General features: G+C 48.3%; 2 protein-coding genes across 5 annotated transcripts in view; both read right to left on the bottom strand.

The window, feature by feature from the left end:
• Positions 1 to 23,580, bottom strand: part of FRMD5 (FERM domain containing 5) — a 340,406-nt gene that overhangs the window by 22,190 nt on the left and 294,636 nt on the right. For 3 of the 4 annotated variants that reach the window (XM_060294340.1, XM_060294342.1, XM_060294341.1), the window contains exons 3-7: positions 19,602 to 19,644; positions 19,294 to 19,372; positions 10,597 to 10,694; positions 8,302 to 8,425; positions 5,229 to 5,316 (exon numbers count right to left, since the gene is read on the bottom strand). In XM_060294340.1, coding sequence (XP_060150323.1) covers positions 5,229 to 5,316; positions 8,302 to 8,425; positions 10,597 to 10,694; positions 19,294 to 19,372; positions 19,602 to 19,644 — 432 coding nt within the window. Of the gene's footprint in view, positions 1 to 5,228; positions 5,317 to 8,301; positions 8,426 to 10,596; positions 10,695 to 19,293; positions 19,373 to 19,601; positions 19,645 to 23,580 lie in introns of those variants that run through there. The other variant, XM_060294343.1, reaches the window with a different exon arrangement.
• Positions 294 to 4,206, bottom strand: LOC115845114 (large ribosomal subunit protein eL39-like). The gene is made up of 2 exons (XM_060293692.1): positions 4,149 to 4,206; positions 294 to 3,648 (listed from the first exon to the last, which is right to left on the bottom strand). The coding sequence occupies exons 1-2, from the start codon at positions 4,204 to 4,206 to the stop codon at positions 3,401 to 3,403; spliced, it is 306 nt and encodes a 101-aa protein (XP_060149675.1). The 3' UTR covers positions 294 to 3,400.

The following is a 23,580-nucleotide window of genomic DNA, read 5'->3' as shown; positions in this document are numbered from 1 at the left end:
CACTAGCTATCTGTTTTACATTTGGTAGTGTATATATGTCAATGCTACTCTCTCACTTCGTCCCATCTTCCCCTTCCCCTTCCCCGTATCCTCAAGTCCATTCTCTATGTCTGCATCTTTATTCCTGTCCTACCCCTAGGTTCTTCAGAACCATTTTTTTTTTTTAGATTCCATATATACGTGTTAGCATACGGTATTTGTTTTTCTGACTTACTTCACTCTGTACGACAGTCTCTAGGTCCATCCACCTCACTACAAATTAGTCAATTTTGTTTCTTTTTATGGCTGAGTAGTATTTCATTGTATACATATGCCACATCTTTTATTTTTTTTTTTACTCTTTTTGTTGATTCTTTCTCTTTTTAACATCTTTATTGGAGTATAATTGCTTTACAATTGTGTGTTAGTTTCTGCTTTATAACAAAGTGTATCAGCTATACATATACATATATCCCCATTATCTCCTCCCTCTTGCATCTCCCTCCCATCCTCCCTATCCTACTCGTCTAGGTGGTCACACAGTACGGAGCTGACCTCCCTGTGCTATGTGGCTGCTTCCCACTAGCTATCTATTTTATATTTGGTAGTGTATATATGTCCATGCCACTCTCTCACTTCATCTGAGCTTACCCCTCCCCCTCTCCGTGTCCTCAAGTCCATTCTCTACGTCTGCGTCTTTATTCCTGTCCTGCCCCTAGGTTCTTTATAACCCTTTTTTTTTTTTTAGATTCCATATATATGTATCAGCATTCGGTATTTGTTTTTCTGATTTACTTCACTCTGTATGACAGACTCTAGGTCCATCCACCTCACTACAAATAACTCAATTTTCTTTCTTTTTATGGCCGAGTAATATTCCATTGTATATATGTGCCACATCTTCTTTATCCATTCATCTGTCGATGGACATTTAGGTTGCTTCCATGTCCTGGCTATTGTAAACAGTGCTGCAATGAACATTGTGGTACATGACTCTTTTTGAATTATGGTTTTCTCAGGGTATATGCCCAGTAGTGGGATTGCTGGGTCGTATGGCAGTTCTAGTTTTAGGTTTTTAAGGAACCTCCATACTGTACTCCATAGTGGCTGTATCAATTTACATTCCCACCAACAGTGCAAGAGGGTTCCCTTTTCTCCACATCCTCTCCAGCATTTATTGTCTGTAGATTTTTTGATGATGACCATTCTGACCAGTGTGAGGTGATACCTCGTTGTAGTTTTGATTTCCATTTCTCTAATGATTAGTGATGTTGAGCATCCTTTCATGTGTTTGTTGGTAATCTGTATGTCTTCTTTGGAGAAATGTCTATTTAGGTCTTCTGGCAGGCGGATTCTTAACCACTGCGCTACCAAGGAAGCCCAAGAATGTCTTCTTGGCAGTGTTGTTGTAAAGATTAAACGAGATTGGGACTTCCCTGGTGGTCCAGTGGTTAAGACTCCACGCTTCCACTGCAGGGGGCACAGGTTCGATCCCTGGTCGGGGAACCAAAATCCCACGTGCTGTGTGGCGTGGCCAAAAAAAAAAAAGGTTAAATGAGATAGTGTAAGTGGCTGGCATGTGGAGGCTCTCAACAAATGGCACCTTCATGATTCATGATAAGGCTGGGCTCATGTGGTGGGTCCGACCACTTCAAATCCTTGACAAGGCAGGAGGCCACAGTCTGGGCCTGCAGGAGACCCAAGGCAAACAACCAGTCCCAGGCGCCCTGGAAGGAACAAGATGGTGAGAGGTTGGAGAGGTGTCAGGGCCGGGGAGCAGACGCAACACTGGGCTGTCAGTGGTTTGCTCCATCCTCCTCATCCAGCAGCTGTAGGCTTGGTCTGCTAGGGGCTCCTGCCAGGAGCTGGGGGTCAGGGGAAAGGCAGAGAGCTCAGGACAGCTTGTGCAAGTTCAGAGTTTGGGTATTAGTGTAAGACAGCTAGCTACTGGAGCCCTCCAGCTGTCCCACCCAGAGTGGGTAGGATATCCTCTTCCTAGTCCCAGGGCCAGGCAAGGACCCTCTGGGCAGAAAGAAACCATCAGAAAGAACAGCAGCTTCTTAATCAGTCCAGGAGAACAGAGCCTGTCCGAAGCGTTGGTCTGATCTCATTTAATTATCGAAACGATTCCTCTTCTTCTGTCCTCCCTAGGGCTGTGTGCCCCAGGTTCCCAGGGCCCCAGTAATTGCCTCTCTGTTAATAGAAATCATCAGTATTTATTACACCAAGCACTCCAGCTTATTTCGGCTCTCCTTGTAGCAACATTAAGGGGAGGGCTTGGTAGCCTATCACCAAAGTGACTCTACTTAATGACAAGAGTAAAGGCTCCCAAACTGTTCTCCTTCCTCAGGAGGGCCGAGGGAATCCTGAGCCAGAGCCTAATGAGATGAGCCGCGGGGTCTGCAGCAGGGCCCTGATGTGGCCCTGGGTGAGCAAGTAGTACGGGGCCCAAGAACAAGTGGAATCCCAGCAAGATGACTGCTCCCACCTTCTCCCCAGAGGAAGTCCCCTGGGGGCTTCTGCTCCTTAGAGATACACAGCAACAGGAAGTGACCTTAGTTCATATATTCTTGCTCTGCCACTCAGGGCCTTGTACACTGTGGCCTCCTGGAACCTTCATCTTCTTCATCTTCTTGTCTGTAAATCAGGAAGAATAATATCCACCTCCCAGTGCTGGCAGGAGGATTAGAGAAGAAAATAGTGTGAAAGGATTCCAGTGGGCCTGCTAGGGAAGGTGTGCCACAAACCTCTCTTCCCTCTCTCCTTCTAGGAGTGGGTGCCGTGGGGATGAAATGATATGATATATGGGATTGGGCCTTGTGCAGTGCCTGGTGTGAAAGCCGGTTCCTTCCTGTAGCCTCTTCACCTCTGTGTCTGTTGGTGGACAGACTCGTCAAAAGACAGGCCTGAGCCAGGACCCCCGCAGTCCTAGGGTGCACGTGGATTTGGGCTGGACACCAAGCTGGCTGCCGCTGTAGCTTCCAGACCCCCATAGGCAACAGCAGAGAATCCCCACCCGGCTACACTCAGTTGTCATGCTCAGGTTCACTGTCAGCCCACCTCTACGTGCCATCAGGTGACAGCCCTGCCTAGGGACCCATCTCTGAAGAGGGGGGCACTCTGTGTGGCCACAAGGGGACTGGACAGATGTGGGGTTAAATACAGAGGTGACCTGGCATCTTCTGTTGACCATATCTATCTTTAGGCAGCTATGTCTTTTTTTTTTTCCCTTCTAACCAAAGGTCTCACATATTTACTACTAAACCAAAGCACTAGCGCAGAAACACGCAAAGAGAAAAATAATTTTCCCAATAAAACACACCCAGCTGGTCAGACGGTAGTGATGTTCTCAAAGTGACATGGTACGATGAAAGTGACCTTGACACAGCATAAGTGTGTGCCACTTCATATGCGAGGCTCCTTACAGACCCAGCGTGGTTCTTCTCCAATGTCTTCTCTTGGAGTTGTACCTCATTTTATTACCAGTTTTCATTCGAATCCATTGGGGAATGGGATGATTCTGCTTTTGTTTCTTGGCCAGGAATTGCTTGATCCTGAAAGTCTTGTGAGAAGACAAGACTTGTGAGCCTTGTGAGAAGACATGGAGCAAATCCAGCCGCACATAGGATGGCGGAGAAGAGAAGAAGGCAGCTGTTGTCTTTTCAGGTCCTGAAGTGACTCAGCAGTTCAGGGAGCACAGGTGCGGAGTATCTGCTGAGGACTTTAACACGGATGAGGAAAGCCAGGCTCAGAGAAGTTTCTGAAGGCCCCAGGAAGGAGGAGACCGGCCCTGGAGCCAAGGCCAGCTGACTCCAAAGCTCTTGTCAGTCAGTCCTCTGCAGCCCCCTGCTGATAGTATCTGAGGAATTTATGCAAGTTAAACTACATCGGTTGTACACAAGGCATTATTCAGGAAGCTTTGCTAATTCATTTGTAAATATCCGTATGTCTTCTTTTTTTTTTTTTTGGTATAAAATGGCATGAATGTGTTTTCTGACAGTGCTGGCCCCCAAGAGCACAGGGGTTATCTTCAGTAGGCTGTGCTGGTAGATAGGGAACTGTGGAGCTGGGAGGGTGACCAGGTTTCTGAGTGCCAGAATGCTCTCAAAGTTCATATTTGAAGTTTCGGCATTAAATCCTATGCAACAAAAACATCACCATCTCCTCACCAAGCGGCCAAGGGAAACGCAACTCTGCCTCCACATCACTGGGTTCCTCGGTTTCCATTCTATTAATTTTTGGGGGGAAACTTATGGTGCCCCTCACTTATTAGGAAGAAGAGGTCAGTGTTTGAGAATCAGTTTTACTTGTGATACTGGGGTCTCTCCAGTAGTGGAAAGAGAGAGGCAAAGAGTTGGGGAAACTGAGGCAGAGACCAGAAGTGTCAGAGCAGCTGGGATGAGGAGATGAAGCGCAGGGACCCGGCCACAGAGAGACAGGAAGAGGCCACGGGTCTCCACTGCTTTCCACAGTCTCGAGTGGCTGCCCGAGCTCGTCTCTGAAATGCCAGACTCACGTGAGTAATCACAGAGGTTCCTCTCTGGGCAGAGCCTCCCTGGCTGGTTCCTGTCCCGCCCTCACACGCGCATAAGGGAATTAAACGTGACTCCACTGCAGTTCCACGCAGTGACTTAGGCCGCTGCAGTCAATAAAAACCCACTCTTGGAAAGAAACTAGATTACGGGTCAGGGAAGGGTGGGCAGTGCGCTGAGCAGCCTCTGATCATTCCCTGTGGGGGGCCTCCCCCATTCCTCTTCTCTTCACTTCCACCAAATTACCCACTGCTGCCAAAGTGGGGCCCCGGTTTCCAATTTGTTATTTAGATGGACTTTGCCTCGGACCCTCTGACATCGACGTGGCACCACAAGATTATGCAGCGTGGAATCCAGAGGAGTTTTCACAATGAGACATTTTCTCTGGCGTCTGTCACTAAAAAAGCCGATCACCCCAATATTGAAGGGGCGGGTGGCACAGGCGCGTGGTCCCTCCCTGCCTGTCACCCTCTAGAGCAGCGGTCCCCAACCTTTTTGGCACCAGGGACCAGTTTTGTGGAAGACAATTTTTCCATGGATGGGGGCGGTGGGGAGATGGTTCAGGCCATAATGCGAGCGATGGGGAGCGGCAGATGAAGCTCCGCTCGCTCGCCGCCGCTCACTTCCTGCTGTGCGGCCCTAACAGGCCACGGACCGGGGACCCCTGCCTAGAGGGGCAAGGTCAGCTCAGTCTCCAGCCATGGGGGCGGGTCTTACCTTACACGGGTGAGGGTCCACTCCGTATGTCTCCAACGTCTGCGCTTTTCTTAAAAAGTTCAGCTCTGATGTTGCTGGTGTTTGGCCACTGGAATAAAGAAAATGGGATGATTTCAGGATTTCCTGCTCCCATAGGTTCCCCTGAGGTAAACTCAATTAGGAAGTGGTCAGGGTGTCTCACACTCCGATTTTTCCATAGAGTGTGCTCCCTGCTCCGTCCTAGGACCGACTTCAGAGACTCTTATCTAGGGTCAAAACCTTGGAAGTCTTCAGAGTGAGGCAGGCTACATAATGAATGACATGGGCTGAGTGTAATACAATAGGGAGTGGTGGGGACTAGGGCAAACTGGGAGTGCCACCCCGTCTAATGAGGGCAGCTGCTCCTCAGCTATAGTCTTGGAATGCAGTCTTGGATTGTAGTCACACCATCATTGCTAGGTGTGACTTTTTTTTTTTTTTTTTTTTTTTTGCGGTATGTGGGCCTCTCACTGTTGTGGCCTCTCCCGTTAGGGAGCACAGGCTCCAGACACAGAGGCTCAGCGGCCATGGCTCACGGGCCCAGCCGCTCCGCGGCATGTGGGATCTTCCCAGACCGGGGCACGAACCCGTGTCCCCTGCATCGGCAGGCGGACTCTCAACCACTGCGCCACCAGGGGAGCCCAGGTGTGATTTTTAAAGAGAATTCACAGATACCGAATTTTATGTGGCATTATGTGGTTTTAAGTACTATGGGGGCAGAAAAAAAATACATCTGTAGGCTGGCTGCAGGCCATCTGATCTAGACTGAAACACAAAGAAGGGACCTGTATATCTTGCTGCCTAACCCTCTTCCTTTACCAAATGGGAACACAGGAATGGAGGGTAAAGAGATGCAACAGAAGACAGTGCTGAGCTCTCCAGACTCCACAATAGCTCTGTCTGCCCACAGGGTGATGACTGTGAAAAGGAAACAAGCAGAAAAAAGGAAGAAACCAGCGCTGGCACCAAGCCATCTGAAGAAGGGGCCTTCAGCAACACTCCCCTCCTGGCTGCCTCTTTAGCAGGGGCGTGGATGGGCTCCACACAGAACCAGTGCAGGATCACCACAGGCTCTCTCAGGGTCCAGTGCCCTGGGAAGCTGACCTCCTTCTACAGATGTGGGATTGGCTTCAGTGTGAGGAGGTGTGGGCAGTTTGTCAAGTCAACAACTCTGACGGCTGGTGGGCAGGACTGAAACTTTCTAAGTTCATCATTTGCCTCAAGTAATACGGCAGGGCAGGAAGACAAGCCAGCCTGAGGGAGAAGCAGACCAGATTCCCTCTAGTGTCTTTCTGGAGACGCATCAATCAATCAGCACCTCAGCAGCTTCTGTGCTGCCCCGTATGAAATACACCATAAACTATAGTGCAGTCTGGGCCCTCAAGGAACGCATGTTAGAGTTGGAGAAAGGAAACACAGACACAGTTTTACATTATGAAGATGAGGCTGAGCCTGTGTAAGTAGTACCTGTGTAAGGAGGCATTTTGTAGAATGCAGATGTTTACACCCACCAGCGCACCTGAGACACAGGGAAGGTGTTTGGAAAATGCTGGCGCAGCAGGCAAAGGACTGGGCACCAGAGGCAGCTGAGCACCGCTACCCCTTCCAGGGAGCCTCCTTATTCCCTGTGTGGAGACTGGAGGGCTCTGTGGGCTGCATTCACCCTCAACCCTCTGGGACCCTCAAAGTGGGCATCATTTCCTGGGGGATCCCCTGACTTCTATGAGGTTTCTGGAGGACTGTCCCCACTGCTCTGACATCTCCTAAAACCCTCCTGGCAGGGGCTCCCGGCTGTCCCAGCACACCCTTGATCTCTCCTTTGAATGAGCCAGGAGCCCTCACAGATGTGTTTATTCTGACCTGTACCACAAGGGGCCACTATTCCCTAAGAGTGATGGGAGGAGCTGGGGCAGCACCTGCACAGGGAGAGGGGTGGGAGGCGGCTAGGATTCCACCTCTGGTAGGTATCTCCATTCCTCTGGAGGGTGGGGACCAGTCCAACCACACACAGTGGGCAGGAGGTCTGTTTATAAGGCTAAAGAGGCTTTGGGGACGTATTTCTTGGTAAAATCTTTGAGTGAAGGTGAAGATTTTTTGTTTCGGGGGGCATCAGGTGGGAACTAGTTTAAGGTTAATGTTATCATTAGAAATATCTTTTTCCCACCCCTTGGACATTGTCCTTCCCCAGAAAGGTAGTTACACAAACATTTGAAAAGATTTTTTTTTTTAAATTGCACTGTATTAATATGATAGCAGGTTTTATTTTACAATGCTGTATTGTATATAAATTTTTTCTTAGTTTATCAGTTTGGGGAATCTGTGCTCCAGTATGCCATACAAAGTAGAGCCTAAACACCCTTTTGCTGCTTTTTAAAAAACCAACCTTTGTAGAAAACACTATTTCATATGGGTGAGAGGATGCACTGATGCTATTTTATGGGATGTGGCACATTCTGGGTGACCTAGGAGAATCTGAGGAGGACGAGCCTCCTGCTTCCAGCTGCTTCTCCCCTCCTTCCCTCAGTGCAGGGGTGTGGGGTTGAGGAAGCAGTACTGAAGACACACCCTTGAACGAGGTGCTCTCAAGGTACCCACACCAGCTATGAATCAGGCCAGCCCTGTGTGGTCCCATCCACTGATCCAGAAGCCACCTGTCACTGTCACGGACCAAGGTCGGAGGCTTGCCCATTTTTCACATCCCCACTTAACCCCTCCTCTCTTCCCTCTTCTGCTGTTTACGTTTTCCTTTTCCTTTTCCCCAGTTCATGATTCTTCCCTCTGTCTCTTCATTTATCTTAGTGAAGCACATACCTTTCAGAGGCCAATCCTTCTCCATTTTCCTTACCTATATAGCTTCTCTCTTGCCTTTGAGCCTCAGCCTACACCACTGTTCTTGCAGAGGGAGCCTTGAGCTTGTACTGTCAGTGGATCACTGAAAATGGTACATCCCAGAGTCAGGAAGGCTGGGTCTGCAGGAGCAGAGGATGCAGTGCAGAGGCTGTGTGCTCAGGCTGTGAGGGAGACAGTGGCCTGGCCTGAACCGAGTGTCACGCACCTGAGTTCTGTTTTGTGAATCTCAGCAATCTTCCTTTCCAGCTTCTCTGAATGTTTAGGGAAAAACTGGAACTTGGAGCTGTAGCCTTCAGGGTGTTTTCCTGGGTCATAATCCCCAATCTCCGCTTGCAAAAGGAAAGTAGAGGAAAACAGTTGTGGAGATAGGTAAATCATCACTGGCAAAACAACAAGAGATGAACACAGAGAGCAAAAGCTAAAGTCTGCACCACAGTTGCAAAGAACAGTGGATCCTGAGCACAGCTGTGAGTCGGGCAGAGGGCATGTTCCTCAGGAGCAGGCCCACCTTTGTTCTCCCAGGTGTGCACAATGAGTTGATATCAAGGCCAAGTAGAGAAGGTAGAGCTGACCCTGCGTTCTGAGGTCATCACATGTAAATTTGCAATAAAAGAGCAGAAGCCTGCACCATGGCCCACAGGCTCCCAGAAGAGAGCCTGAGAACAATGCTCTTTGTGGCAGCACAGGAAACTGTGAGCTTGATCAGAAAGACAGAAGCTTTGGGGCCTGAGCCACATCCAAAGACTAAATCTCGTTTTGAGGATGTTAGCAGGGACACAGCAAAATGATGAATGAACCATGACCCAAACCCAGAACTCAACTCTCAGTCCCGATCAAATCAAATCAAGTGAGTACATTTGAATAAATATTCACTGAGGGCTGAACAGGTGCCAGGCCCCCTGGAGAGGGCTGCAGAGTGGGAAGACTGGCTATAAGCAGAAAGTGCCGCTGAGTTCAAGAGCACCAGGTCCTAAGGCTGACTTCTCCATTCCCAGCAGGGGGTGGGGCTTTCTCGTCCTGCAGATTCACAGAGTCCATCCCCAAAGCTGCTGAGATCTCAGATCTGGGGTGGCCAGTGGGCCCACGCTACTCCCTACAATGTGTTCCTAGGTCAGAATCCAGCCTTCTCCACATGCAGCATTCCCCAGGGAACATTGTGTGTGTCAGGAGGAAGGATGTTAAGAAGTTCAGCTGCTTTGTGGTTGTCTTTTCTCCTCCCCTAGTGAGAACCACAACCAGTGCAGGTGAGAAGTCTTGAGTGGGGAGTAAATATTAAGAGGAAAATGTGCCCTTTTTTCACAACTGAATATTGTTCTGTGGCACAGGTCTCCTCATCGTGCCTTCCAGACTACTTGGGAATTTCTGTCATTTAGCAAGAGACTAAAGGTTTCCCTGGGCTTAAAGTCTGAAGTGATCTTGAGCCATGGAGTCATTTATTATGATTTTACTTAGAAAGCTCCAAATGGGAAACATCAATGTTGGATATCAATAACTTCTTTAAATTAAAAAAAAAAAAAAGAAAATTTCAATATGGTTGTCAGGGTAAAACTAGAGTTTAAAATTTCACTTAGATGGGACCAGGTTTTCCTTTAAAAAATGAAAGGAGTATCTTTGGGTACCTTAAAGTTGGCAAGTACCTTCTAGACTTCAGGCTTAGGAGGTTTTTAAAAACAGGAGTCTCAGAAGTCAAAGTTGCAATAGGCTGACTTTTACATTCTTAACGCAGCTGTGATATTTTTTTTTGCCGGAAGAACTTTAGTTTCTTGTTGGCAAGCATTTTTTTTAGGTTCTGTTCACAAAGTAGCTTCCTGGAGTTCACAGATTTCTGATTATGAATTCAGATTCTTTGATAGAAACTTCATGGTTTTAGTGCTATGGTCCAAAATAACCCAGTGACAGCTTCAGGCCAAAGGACTAAGAGAAGTCTACGAACTTAGAATACTCAGAAGTCCCCTGCATTTCACGAAAGGAGAAAGGATCACATACGAAGAGTACGTACCTTTCCCACTGTTTTGCAAATACCGCCAGTCTGGGTATTGGCTGAGTACAACCCCAACTCTGCCTTCTTTGCATGTTAGAAAATGGGTTTGTTACTTGGAAACATTTTTAACTTAGAGCACTCTGAATGGAAAGGTCTCTGAAACAGATACCAGAATTCCAAGGTGCTTCACATCTTTGAGATTTGAATAAAAAGACAAGAAAAAGCTGATTTGGATTACTCTCCAGAGTCTCGATAACTTTATCGACCAAGGGTGCAAGGAAAGTCACCCGCCCCCGAACAGAGTCTGAAGGGGCTGCCAGAAAGACTTTAGGTACAAACGATTTAAGGTTGCGTGGTCAGAGCTTCCTGGGTCTAGGGAGTCCAGGCAAAGTCTTTTAACTCGGGCTCTGTTTCAAGTTAGATACTGTTTATATCCAAGAAGTAGTCATCTGCAGTAACTGAAATAATGTAATCAGTACTTAGCATGAAAGGCAAATTTATCCTGTCAAAAGTCATTACCTTGAAGGATATAAGCTGCTAACAAGGCAGCATCTGATGTTTTACAGAGGAGGCGGCCGTGGTACAGATCCCTTTTGATCTGCAGGAAGACTAAATACCTGGAGAGAAAACAGAAAATGAACGATAAAGGATTTCTCTGATTGCTTTAAAGACATAAATATGTAATATAAGCCTATCAAAATCTCTGTCGGGACACTTTTACTACATTAAAACAAAAATCTCAAAACATACCACAGAACAAATAACAGTTTTCATTTCCCTGAAGGCTCTTTCAAGCACTTTGCCCTGAACTGATTTTGAAGTTCAATTCAAAACAACCTGTCAGTTTCCTTCTGTAGCTCAAAACAGAAATGGCGGGCTTCCCTGGTGGCGCAGTGGTTGAGAGTCCGCCTGCCGATGCAGGGGATGCGGGTTCGTGCCCCGGTCCGGGAAGATCCCACGTGCCGTGGAGCGGCTGGGCCCGTGAGCCATGGCCGCTGAGCCTGCGCGTCCGGAGCCTGTGCTCCGCAGCAGGAGAGGCCACAGCAGTGAGAGGCCCGCGTACCGCAAAAAAAAAAAAACCAAAACAAAAATGGCACTTCCTGGTTAAAAGCATCGTCCCCCAGTGCTGGGAGTTGGAAGGAGCCGGCCCCGCTCAATTCAGTGCGGAGAAAGAAACCTGTGTCATAAGAGAGGGGCTGATGGGTCCTCTCTCCTTGCTGACGTTGCCTCTTAAGAAGCAGAGAGGTGGTGAAGGAACTAGCCCCAGCGAGGGTTCTGCCTCGGCTTGCCAAGTCAATCTGTCCATACGTGGAATGGCCCTCATTATGGGCAGAGGTCAACCAGACCTCTCAGAATTTGAATAAGGTGTAAGAAGAGGCACCGGTGAAGGAAATGCAGAAACCTGTGGCTAATATTTCTTCAACCGTAGGAAGCTCTCACCTCAGGTGGAAGCAGGCTATCAAGAAGAGCTAATAGTAGCTGATGTGTATTGAGCACTTATTGTTTCCCAGTCCAGGACTTACACACTTGACATCAGCATCTCACCTAATTTTCGCATACCACTTTGAGATATATATTGTTATTATCTCCCCTTTTTTAAGATAAACTGAGGCTTAAGTGATCTTCTCATGGGCACATAACTGGTAAGTGGCAGAACCAGGATTCAAATTCAGGACTGAGGTTGGCTCTTCATCACTGTGTTATTCTACCCTCTTTGCACTATAACTGCTTTGTAGTTTCACAGGTAATTGGGTGGACTCTGTTGCCATGGAATGGAACTGTTGACGTTCCATTCTGAAAGGTCTTTACAAGGAGCGGGGTCTCTGATGTTCATAACCTCACAGGTGCCCTGAGAAGAGCAGAGGCCAGGGGTATCACACCCTTAAGTGAGTCACCTACCACAGTGGGTCCTTGGCAGGGGGCATCTGTGGTGGTTTAAAAATATGTCCACAGGGAATTCCCTGGAGGTCCAGTGGTTAGGACTCTGCACTTTCACTGCTGAGGTCGTGGGTTCAATCCCTGGCTGGGGAACTAAGATCCCACAAGCCGCGTGGCATGGTTAAAAAAAAAAAGTTCACAAATTCCTTGATACTCCTCATTTCCAGAGGTAGAGCTTAATTCACTCCATTTGAGGGTGGGTTAGACTGAGTGGCTTGCTTCTAACAAGCAGACTACAGCAGGAGTGGTAGTTAGTGTCTAACATCTGAGACTAGGTCATAGTGTCCCTGCAGCTTCCTCCTTGCACTCTCCTTCTCTTGGATCACTCACTCTGCTCGAGGACACTTAAGCAGCCCTATAGAAAGGTCCATGGTGAGGAACTGAGGCGTTTTGCCAACAGCTAGCAAGGAACTGAAGCTTTCTGCCAACAACCGTGTGAGTACACCATCTTGGAAGTGAATCCTCCGGTCAAGGCTTCAGATGACCACAGGCCCAGCCAACCGCTTGGCTGCAACCCCAGGAGAGACCCTGAGCCAGAAGCACCCAGCTAAGCCGCTCCTGAATTCCTGACCCACAGACACTCAGAGATGAGAAATACTTTTCAGTGAAGTTTTGTGGCATTTTGTTAAACAGCCATAGATAACTACAGCATCCTCACAGGAGTAATGGGAATATGGTAAAATTCCCTTAAATTCCATCAGTTTGAACCAAAAAGACATTGGGCACTCCCTGGACAACTAGAGGTGTTTCTATTGCTTCTGTTTTCAGGCTGAAGAATAAAACAGAGGATTCCATGCCCACTTGATCATGTGAAAATGCTCAAAAGAAAGAGGACCAATGACAGCACAACTTCTGGGGTGAGGAGGGGCGCCATCACGTGACTCTGAGAGCTCGGGGCTTGGTGATTCAAGTCATTACATAGAAACGAAGGAGCAGTCAAACGTTCTTTTCTCCTAAAGCTTTGCTATTCAAAGTGTGGCCCACACGACAGGGGTATCAGCAGCATCTGGGAGCTTGTTGGAAATGGAGAATTAGGCCAATCTGAGACCTACTGAATCATTTTAACAAGATCCCCAGGTGATCTGTACATAGATTAAAATTTATGAAGCACTGTCCTAAGAAAATTCGCAAGCATCCTTCTAACCACATCAGGATGGACTGCCCTCCTCAAACCAAAGGGAAGGTGACTACTGTGGTCTGGAAGTTAACAAGAACTCCCCTTCTTATCCCAACCACTCCCACTCGGTCCCAAGGAAAACTGAAGGAAAAATACATCGTGCAATGAGTAGTCATTTTTTAAGTTGGATCTACCAGATCAAGCTTCTCTTCACTCTGCTTCCCACGAAGAAATGCCACAGGTGTGTGGAAGGAAGGGCTCAGTGCTTCTCTGCTTCTCACTGCTTCAACTCCCACCTTCCACCGGCTTTGGCAGGATGTAGCAGCAAGCCTTTGGCCTCTTACTTACAGATCACTCCCGGGGCCTGAGTTCATGCATCACTCCTCCCACACCTCTCTGCTTGTCTGTGTCCAAAATTCAGGGGCTGCACGTACGGGACTGAAGGAGATATTTCAAAGGCTCTGGATAGTGGTCCTCAATGGGGTGGTGAGGACAACACCCCCCACCCCGGGGAGGAGCATGTGAGAGTCAGTTATGGGTGCTGCTGGGTTTGAAAAGGCTCCTCTAGAGCTCCAAGGGGGACACGCTCCTCCTCACGGTGAGAACCACGATAGGTGCATGACAGGTGCCTCAGGTGAGCTGCAAAGGAAACAAGGCTTTTCCGCTGCTGGGCGGGGTTCCTTCAGACTTCAGAAGGTAGAACAGCTACAGGGAGGTCAAGGGTAAGGCTGTGGGAACACTGTCAAGCAATATGGTGCAGCAACTGGAGGGGGAGGGGATGGAGGGGCAAGTCAACATCCTAAAGAAACACACCACAGTCTGCAGAGGACGAGATGAGCTCAGGAAAGAATCAACTGACAGTTACACTAGGGGTCCCCCCTCCCTTTTCTCCCCCAGCAGCTTCCGTCAAGCTTTGTGTTTTGTTCGTTTAAGGAGGTAACCAATGACTCAGTGTTGTTGGTCACGGAAATACATCCCACATGACTCATAGCATCCTTAGGCCTATTCCCAAGAGGCCCTGGCATGTTCTCCCCTGCGACATAAGGGCCTAAGGAAGACTATCTTGTTGCCTGAGGCCTTGGCACCAGGGCCACTGAGTTGTCAGGCAAGGGATCAGCCTGCTTATAATGAGCAGCTCATAATGAGCAGGCTGGTCGGGCTCCCCAGTCTCAGACCCTCATAGTAGGAGTTACAGAGCCTAACTCTCGCATTTTATAGCTGAGGAAACAGAACCCGCGTGGTGATTCAGTGAGCTATGGGTTAGGGAGAAAAGGGTCCTAAATGAAGTCAGGAGAACTCTTTGTCATCAGAGAGAAATTCTCACTGGAATGAAAAAGAAATCAGCTTTAGACCAGATTTAAGACAAAAAGCTTTCTCTTTAGGACACTTTTTTGGTTAAACTTTGCCTATCTCCTTCTGGCTTCAAAGAGGCTTTACCTCACCTCCATTTTTGTTTAAATGCCAGGTTGTCCTAAATTGATGGAGGACCATCCAAAGGCAGAGTGTGTGAGAGCCTAAAAGATGACCAAGGAGGGCTTCCCTGGTGGCGCAGTGGTTGAGAATCCACCCGCCAGTGCAGGGGACACGGGTTCGAGCCCTGGTCTGGGAACATCCCACATGCCGCGGAGCAACTAAGTCGGTGCACCACAACTACTGAGCCTGCGCTCTGGAGCCCATGTGCCACAACTACTGAAGCCCGTGCACGTAGAGCCCGTGCTCCGCAACAAGAGAAGCCACTGCAATGAGAAGCCCGCGCACTACAATGAAGAGTAGCCCCCGCTCGCCGTAACTAGAGAAAGTCCGCATGTGGCAACAGAGACCCAACGCAGCCAAAAAAAAAAAAAAAAAAGAGAGAGATTCTTCAGGGTTTAAAAAAAAAAAAAAAAAAGATGACCAAGAAAAACCTATGTATTTCTGGAACATGTACATCCAAGGAACTGGCTTTGGCATTCTGATTTCTGATGTCAGAGGATGGGGATGAATCCAGAGATGTTTCCACAATTAAAGGTTCTGAACTCTGGAAAGCACTGGCAGCTCCTGAAGAGTTTCTTCCAAAAGATCCTTTGGCCCTGTCTTCCCTTCATTAGATTCTTCGCCCCTGGTTTCCTCTATTTTCTGCCATCCCTTTTCCTAACTATGATCCTGTTTAGTATGTCTTCCTCCCCCAAACTAGACTGCGGGCTCCTTGGAGTTAGAGATTATGCTTTGTCACTTTTAATATTCTTCTAGAAAGCCTATATATCCTGTGCCCATTCACCCTCCCTCCCACCCACCCATCCACTCATTCATTCATCCATCCATCCATTTATCCATCCAACCACCAACCCATCCATCCATCCATCCATCCATTCAACCATCCCTCTATCCATCCATCCAACCTCCCATCCATCTATCCATCTAGTTCTGAGCACACACATGTGCCAGGTACAGCCACAGGTGCTGGGAATACAGCAGAGAACAAAGCAGAGTCCCTGCTCTTATGGAGCTTACATTCCAGGGGAGAGAGACAATACAGCAGTGATTTACTGAGTACATGCTGTGTGCCACACACTGTACTGTTTAACACGCACTCTTTCAGCAATTCTATGAGGTGACTACTGTTTTTATCCCTGTCTCATACATGAGGAAAGGGAGTGATCAGAGATATTGTTGCCTGCCTTGTCACACATCTAGTTAAAGAACCACCTGGGATTTGAACTCAGATCTTTTTGATTCCTTCTCCCAGGATTGGCACACTAAACCTGCCACCAGAGTCCCCAGTGAGATAAAATAACATTTTATTGGAACAGAGCCAGGCTCATTCATGTATGTACTGTCTGTGGCTGCTTTCGCATTACAATGGTGGAACAGATTAGTTGCGACGGAGACCATATGGCCCACAAAGCCTAAAATACTTACTATCTGGTTTTTTACAGAAAGTTTGCCAACCCATCTTAGCCTAAGCTAGTCTCAAGTGATGTTCACTGATGGAATACATTACCTATAAACTCTATTAACTTTTTTTAAAAAAATAAATGACCTGAAAAGTCTATTAACATTTTTTGAGCACCTGCTCAAACATGTGTCAGGCAGTTTGCTTCCTTGGAAGGCGGGGCCCCATGTGCACTCAGTTTCCTTCTATTACTTGATCTTTCAATGAGTTCGAACACCTGCAGCCCTTGTTAAAAGCTAAATCTGGTGCCTATCTGGTGCCTAATCCCCATCTTCTCTGCCTTGTCTCTAGCTCAGACAAGAAAATCTATTTATTTATTTAAAAAATGACAAAAGAGATTAATCAGGATTTGGCAACTAAATTTATCATCTGGGAAGAGTCCAAGAGATAAATTGAAGCACAGTTCTTCATCCCCTCCTCTAAGCCTAGCTTTATGGGAGTAGCTGAGACGGCAGCGAAATCTAGGACTGATATTGCCAGGGAAAAAACCACACTGACAGCTAAATTAGTTTGGCAGGAAGGTGGGGTGGAGAGCTCTAAGCCAGTAATGAATTATGGGTATTGAATGAGGCCGGGGCAGGTACCCACTCTTTTAAGAGCAGCAGGGATGTGAATGAGGATAAAGACGCAGCGAAGACCAGGGCCTCCACAGAACGCCTCAGGGAGGGGGAGGCACAAAGACTCCAAATCAGGCCCAGGCACCTTGAGGTCCGCACACCTGACAACGCTTGGAAAATGCCCTCTAGGGAAGGAAGGCTGGTGAGGCAGAGAGCAAGGGGAAAATAGTCGAGGATGATGGGCACAGCTGCATGCGGAAGGGGCAGGAGCTCACATGCTTGCCAGTGTCTTTGAAGTTTGCTGACTTGGAGAGGGGCCTGGCCATGGCTTTCCCAGTCCTCACAAGTTAGCTGCTTAAGTGTTAGGACTCTAGCTAGGACAGAAAAGGAGTGGGGATTATCACATAAACAAGGGAGAAAAGCCAGAACCAACTGTACTTGTGCCCCATGCAGAGCACCTGAGGTCCACGGACCAGGTAATCGACCTGGCAGTAAACAGTGAGCCTTTGCTCAGTGCCAGGCTCCCTGGGGGTGTATTAAGAAGTACAAGACCCCGTGTAGTGGTTAATCCTCCCAATGAAGCTGGGAGGTACTATTACTATCCTCATTTTATAAATAAGGGATCTGAAGGTCAGAGAAGTTAACTATTTTATGTCCAAGGCCACATAGCCAAGAAGTAGCAGAAACAGGATCTGAGCCTCCTGGTCTATGCTGCTCCTTGGGTAGGAGGGTCTGTACATTAGTATCATGTAGTGACATTTGTTTTAGAAAATTGTATTGTTAAGACCTCCTCCTGGGACTTCCCTGGCAGTCCAGTGGTTTAGACTTTGCCTTGCAATGCAGGGGGTGTGGTTTGATCCCTGGTCAGGGAGCTAAGATCCCACATGCCTCACAGCTAAAAAACCAACACATAAAACAGAAGCAATACTGTAACAAATGTAATAAAGGCTTTAAAAATGGTCCACACATTAAAAAGAAATCTTAAAAAAGAAAAAGACCTCCTCCTAAGGGCCAAGAGAACTATATATTTTTGTCCTTTAATCAAATCAGAAAGCCGTGTGTCTGTCGTGCTGTCACTGGCAGCCCTCTGAGTTGGTCTCATCCTTACTGTTGGTCCAGTGACGTGCAGAAAAGGTGATCCTGATGCGAGGTGTTAGGAGGCTAGGTGCTAGGCTCTCAACAAAGATGTGTTAAATCTGCCCTGACATGTGGACAGGAGCGTGGACTCCTAGGTCTGCCCTGGCACCATCACCTCTTTCAGGAGAGAAAGGTGGGGAGGGAGGGAGGAAAGGAGGGGGGGAGGGGGAGGGAAGCGGGGAAGGAGGGGCAGGTACAGAACTGTGGCAAGCGCTCTGGAAGTCGTGAGCAGGGCAGGCTAGTGCTTTACCAAAACTCCTCTCTGTTTAAGTTGTTAAACACAGTGGTTCTACCCTCACTCTCCTGCCTAAAGCTACAGGATTCCTCATTAATATGGATGAGCTTGGTTTTCACAGGCAAAGTAGGGGCCACATCCACTTCCACATGGACGAGCAGAGCCTGCAGTTTCCATGTGCCCAGTAAGGAGCACGAGACTTGGTTGTAACTACACACTTCACTGTCCTCAGTGCTTTAAAGTGGGTGGTGGGTGCGCTCAGAGCATCTGGAGGAAACAGCCTTCCTGATCCTTTTGATTCCTTCGCAAGATTCCCCTCAACCTCCACTGGGGCTCATGTGGAGTTCAGCATCTAGAAATAGGTCTCAAGGCCTTAGAGGACAAGCAGTCTCTACACTGGCAGTGGCCTCGTCCCAATCTTTGCTGTCTGTAAGGCTTTAGGGAGGCGGGGGCAGAGCTGGCAGAGCTGTCTCTTCCCCGGCTCTAGGATTCCCTGGCATCAGCTCTTCACCTAGGGCTCCACCCTCTACAAGGTAACATCAAGGTTTTGCTAAGGTCCTAATGACATCTTTCTAATATAAAAATTAAGGATCCCGGTTCAGAGAGTTCTAAATCTCTGAGGTCAGACTTTTAGAGTGAATTTGGCTTAGATACACAAAACCCTTGGGGGAGCTTTGAAGCTCCAATTCACTGACCCTCTTGTAGGATGGTGTGGGCACAGAGGTTCTTTCTCATCCCCAAGTGGTGCTGGGTGAGACAGGATTCATTCCCTGTAGCTGCCTGCCACAGAACACGATCCCCACAAGGAAGAGTTTATCACGGGCCTGATCCATAAGCACATGGGAGGTCACCCACTTGGATTTAAAATCCTCAGTGTTTCCCAGCTCATTTTTCAGTGTCCTGCTTTACCATTTCCCAAGTACATTAGGCCGCTGGAGTCTATTTCAAGCCCTCACATAAGCAGCAACACGGCCGTCTCCAAAAACATCCATGGTGGCCACATCGTTGGTAAAAGAAAAAATGCTTTTGATTAATTCATTACTCCAGACCCCTTTGCAGATGACCAGTTTAAGATGAAGCATTCTTGAAGGAAAGAAGCTCACTCTGTTGCAATTCTGCTGAGGGGATGAGCAAAGAGAGCATGTGGAAATGAAATATAGAAGTAAGGCTATATTTAGGAAGAATTCCTTGCCTATCAGAGTTGGGAGCTTCCAAAGTAGAGGATCTAGGAAGCTACAGTCCCTCTTTCCTATCCTCTCCAACAAGTCTTAGAGGCTGAGGGACATGAGCTCAGCCTTACCTGGTTATTTCTTCTTTCAGGGCAGCAGGGTCTGCAGGGTAAAACTTCACGCGGAAACACATGGTGAATGGAGGCTGGGCTGCAGAGAAAAAGAGGTGCCCATCGGGAAGACCTTCCCAGGAAGATGACTGGGCTCCCCGCCCCACTGGGATGCACAGGTCTCTGAACCATCTGAAGAAAATCTTCACATGTTTAGGGCCAACTTACACTTAGAACAGTGGAAAATTCCCAAGACTCACTGCAAGTGGGAGGTTTCCTCCCACCCTCCCCAGGGGTGAGGCTTCCGTCTTTTCATGGACAATACTTACATCTCAACTGCTTCCCCACAGACTTTGTAAACTCCAACCAATGCTGAAACAGAGAACACAGAACAAGAAAGCCCTAATGAGAAGCAGTGTCAAATATAACTTGTTTTATTCAATTTAAAAAACTAGACAGATTGTAGCCCAGGGTGAAAGCAGCTCAGAAGCTTGTGATATGTAGGCTTGGAGAGTACAGAATGATTTGATTTTCTGAAATAAGCTCCCCATGGAACCAGCTGTGAAGGGGGGAAGAGATCCAGCTTCAGATGCCATTTCTGGGCTTCCCTGGCAATGCCGCCTTCCAACGTAGGGCGCCAGAGTTCCAAGCCATGTTTCTGGCAGGCCCGCAGGCACAAATGAATGCACATATGTGTGATGGGGACAGAGCCCCACCTGGCTTTTTAGTAGGGAAACACTCCCTTTAATGGGTTGTGTTTGTGTTATGCAGTGGGGACAGGATGACACACAGAGGCTATTGGTAGCAGCTCTAGAAAGCACTGGCAGGTGGAATTTCATAAATGTGGAGAAGGCAGGGATGGCTGGTGTATATTTGATCTTTGTTTGAGCAATGCATTGCCAACCCTTGTGTTAGAGAACACATCCTCAGGATTCCTTGGCATCCAGGGATGTTTAAAATCTAAGTCTCATAAGATAACTAACCGCAATCAGTGTGTAGTATCCTGTTTCCCCTGGATTTTCGCAGAGGCAGGACATGGTAGCAATGCATTTTTTCCCATGGTACTTACGTTTGGGAAAGGAAGCAACGAGAACGTTCTATGTCAGTTTCCCACTTCTACATGAATGCCTTATAAAATGCACTATTGATGTTTGTTGCTTTTATGATAATCAGGAACCTTGCTAATTTGCAGAGAGCTAGAACTGCTGACATTTGGGGTCTGATTATCTGGAAGTAGCTGAAAACCACTGCTCTGTGAGGGCAGAAAAGTCTCTCTTGTTTACCACTGTATCGCTGGTGCCCAGCTCAGTGTTCAATGTGCAGCTGTAGAACAGGAGAAGGAACCAGGTCCACACCTCCCTCTTTTCTGACTACTTCTATTTAGTAAAACGTCTGGGAGAGTCCTCCCTCTGGCAGGAAAGCAGGCAGGGCCACGCAGACGCATCCTGGCCTCCCTCGATGCCCAGCTCTCACCTTCTGGGCTGGGCCGTGGGTCACACAGTTAATGGACCCACCAAGAGCCAGTTCTCCCGTCAGCTCCACATGGATAATCTGGGCTGACATCCTGCTCTCTTGCTTCCTCTGATCTGAGTTCCCACGAGGCTGGCAACTCATTAGAGCCACTCAGTGTGGTTAAGAGGTCCTTCTCACATTACACGGCCCACCGCGGCTTGGCTTCACAGGGGAGCAAAGGCAGGAGATGAAACTGCATGGAAACAACTGGGGTTCCAGACCATGCCTGTGAAGGCGGAGGAGGCCTGTCTGTGCGGAGCACACCAGAATTGTGGACAGTGAGAAGAACACAGCAAGTGTCGGGGACTCAGAAAACTAAATGCCCTGAGGCGCTGGACCGATAGATTAAAATAAATAAACGAAGATAGATAGAAGCTAAGTGCAATGATAGATCCATTATCAGCAGAAGGCAGAGAGGCTGAATGACAAAAGGCTATTCTCCTTGGCAATAGCTGGAGAGAAGACTTTAGTTTGTACTGGAGTGCGAGCTCCAGAAAGGAGTGAGGCTGGAGGAGACCACGAGCAGGTGGAAAGAAGGTGGAAAGCTTGTCCAAGAGAGGGTCTGGTAGAGAAATCTTGACAGGATCCCCCAAATATGGTGATGGCCAGAGTTACCTTCTGCAGCTGTCTGCCTATATCTGGGTCCTAGAATCACTAGCAAATTGATAACATTGGGTTGGAGAGGAGGGGTCAGGAGAAGAGTAAAAAGAAGGTTCAGAGAGCGGAGCTTCCTCCTGCATTTGGGTGAAGGAGCCAAGGTGGTACGATCTTCAGACTCTGGGGGCTTGAAGGAGAGGGTGAGAATAGTCTGAGACCAGGGCCTGAGCCAGGAACAGGGGAGGGGGAGTGAGGGCAGCTCCTCCAGGAGGGACCAGAGAAATCCCAGACCCCATGGAGACCCCTGCAGAGCAAGCAGGGGATGGGATGGATGTGAGCGCTGGGCTCTGCCACCCTGGTGCTCAGGGGAAGAGGTCTGGGGTGGGGCAGGGCAGGGAGCTCATCTCCTCCATCTCTATCGTGATCAGTAGATCTAGGACAATTCTTTACAGGTCCATTTCCCCAGAGCTCTCAAGGACCCTCTCAAGCCTCCCTGCTCTCCTTAAACCCTCAATAAAAGCACAGAACCGTGTCACTTTAGAGGCTATAGGGTACGAATTCAGCATGGAACCCCCAGAAACCACACAGGCTCTGGCATCAGGCAGGTCTGAGCAGGAGACAGGCTTTGCCACTTGCCTTGGGCAAGTTCCATAACCTGTCCGAGATCGTCCACTCATCTGGAGAATGGATGGTATAACTGCGGATACTCATCTCGTTCGTGGTAAGGATCGAATAACACAGGTGAAGCTCTTAGCTTCGTGCCTGATGCACCTCATCACTCAACGTCCATTGGCTGAAAGATCTAGGTTTGTGCCCAGCGTGGAGCCTGGCACGAAGGAGTCACTCCGTGAAAGTTTATTTCTCCTTTTCCCCATTTCCTTATTTTCCTGTCTCCTTTGGCTTTTAATCTTTGTCATCTTAACACACTCTCTTATCCGCCTCAAGCACATGCTGATCCAACTAAAAAATAATGAACAGGATACATTTTACCCTTTTTTCTTCATATGCCACTGTCTTTGGGAGATGAAGAGACCTTGGGGTAACTGGTCTTCCTTCTTAAGGAGAAACAGCTCTGACTCCCAAAAATAAACAAACTACAACAACAAAATCCCTTCGTAAAAACAGTCTAAGACTCTACCATCACAGAGTGAACAGACACCTAGAGCATGTGAGGACATGTAGCTTCCTGGTGTCGTGCCACTTTGGGGGGGTCTTATACTATCGTCCAGAGCTAAGGATAGTATTTATGCCAAGACAGTGGGGCCTTTACAGGGTGAGGGGCTGACCTCAACACTCCTCAAACACTGGTGATGCTCAAAATTCTGCTGAGCCAGGAGGAATGAAACATGGCAGCAAAGTGGGGCAGGGCTTGTCAAAGGAAACAGATTCAGGCTTTGGTTTCTTTCCTACAGCTCAAGTCTTCAGCATAAAACCCTAAATGTGACCTGGAGACACAGCGGCTCAGAGCATCAAACAACAAAACAACACCTGGGGACTTCTGTGGTGGTGCAGTGGTTAAGAATCCGCCTGCCAATGCAGGGGACGCAGGTTCGATCCCTGGTCCGGGAAGATCCCACATGCTGCAGAGCAACTAAGCCCGTGCGCCACAACTACTGAGTCTGTGCTCTAGAGCCCGTGAGCCACAACTACTGGGCCCACGTGCTGCAACTACTGAAGCCCGTGTATCTAGAGCCTGTGCTCCGCAACAAGAGAAGTCACTGCAGTGAGAAGCCTGCTCACAGCAACGAAGAGTAGCCCCTGCTCGCTGCAACTAGATAAAGCCTGGGAGCAGCAATGAAGACCTGACGCAGCCAAATAATTAATAAATGAATGAATAAATGAATGAATGAAACAAAAAACACCATCTGATTCTGGCCTGGAGAGGGAGTTACCTGCGGCCCTGGGCACTGGTGGGAGGCTGCGCCCTCTGGGGCTCCAAGGTCCCCAGTGGTGACAGAGATGAAGCTTATGTTTGGAGCTATGAAAAAAATGTGTGGACCCATGAAAGGGGGGCCCTCTGGGGCTTGTGGTGACAGTGCTTTTGGAGGATGGTAGACAACAGTGGGTGTGGGGAAGGGAGGCAGTGAGGCCTGAACGCTTCTGCATACTTTCCCACTTCGGTGGGGATGCCAGAGAGAACCTCCCCACAGTGAGCAAAGGGCTGATGGACGGAAGTTATAGGAACTGCAGGCGTGGGCC

Source organism: Globicephala melas, chromosome 2, assembly GCF_963455315.2.
Source record: "Globicephala melas chromosome 2, mGloMel1.2, whole genome shotgun sequence".
In the NCBI taxonomy this organism is placed as follows: domain Eukaryota; kingdom Metazoa; phylum Chordata; class Mammalia; order Artiodactyla; family Delphinidae; genus Globicephala; species Globicephala melas.
This window is presented reverse-complemented; position numbering and strand designations above follow the sequence as displayed.

What these genes read in the sequence shown, in the direction of transcription:
- LOC115845114 (XM_060293692.1), bottom strand. Translation starts at nt 4,206, where the DNA reads ATGGAAACCGAGGAACCCAGTGATGTGGAGGCAGAGTTGCGTTTCCCT. An exon ending in GCGTTTCCCTTGGCCGCTTG is followed by an intron (nt 3,649 to 4,148) that starts GTGAGGAGATGG and finishes GAGTCACTTCAG; the next exon opens with GACCTGAAAAGACAACAGCT.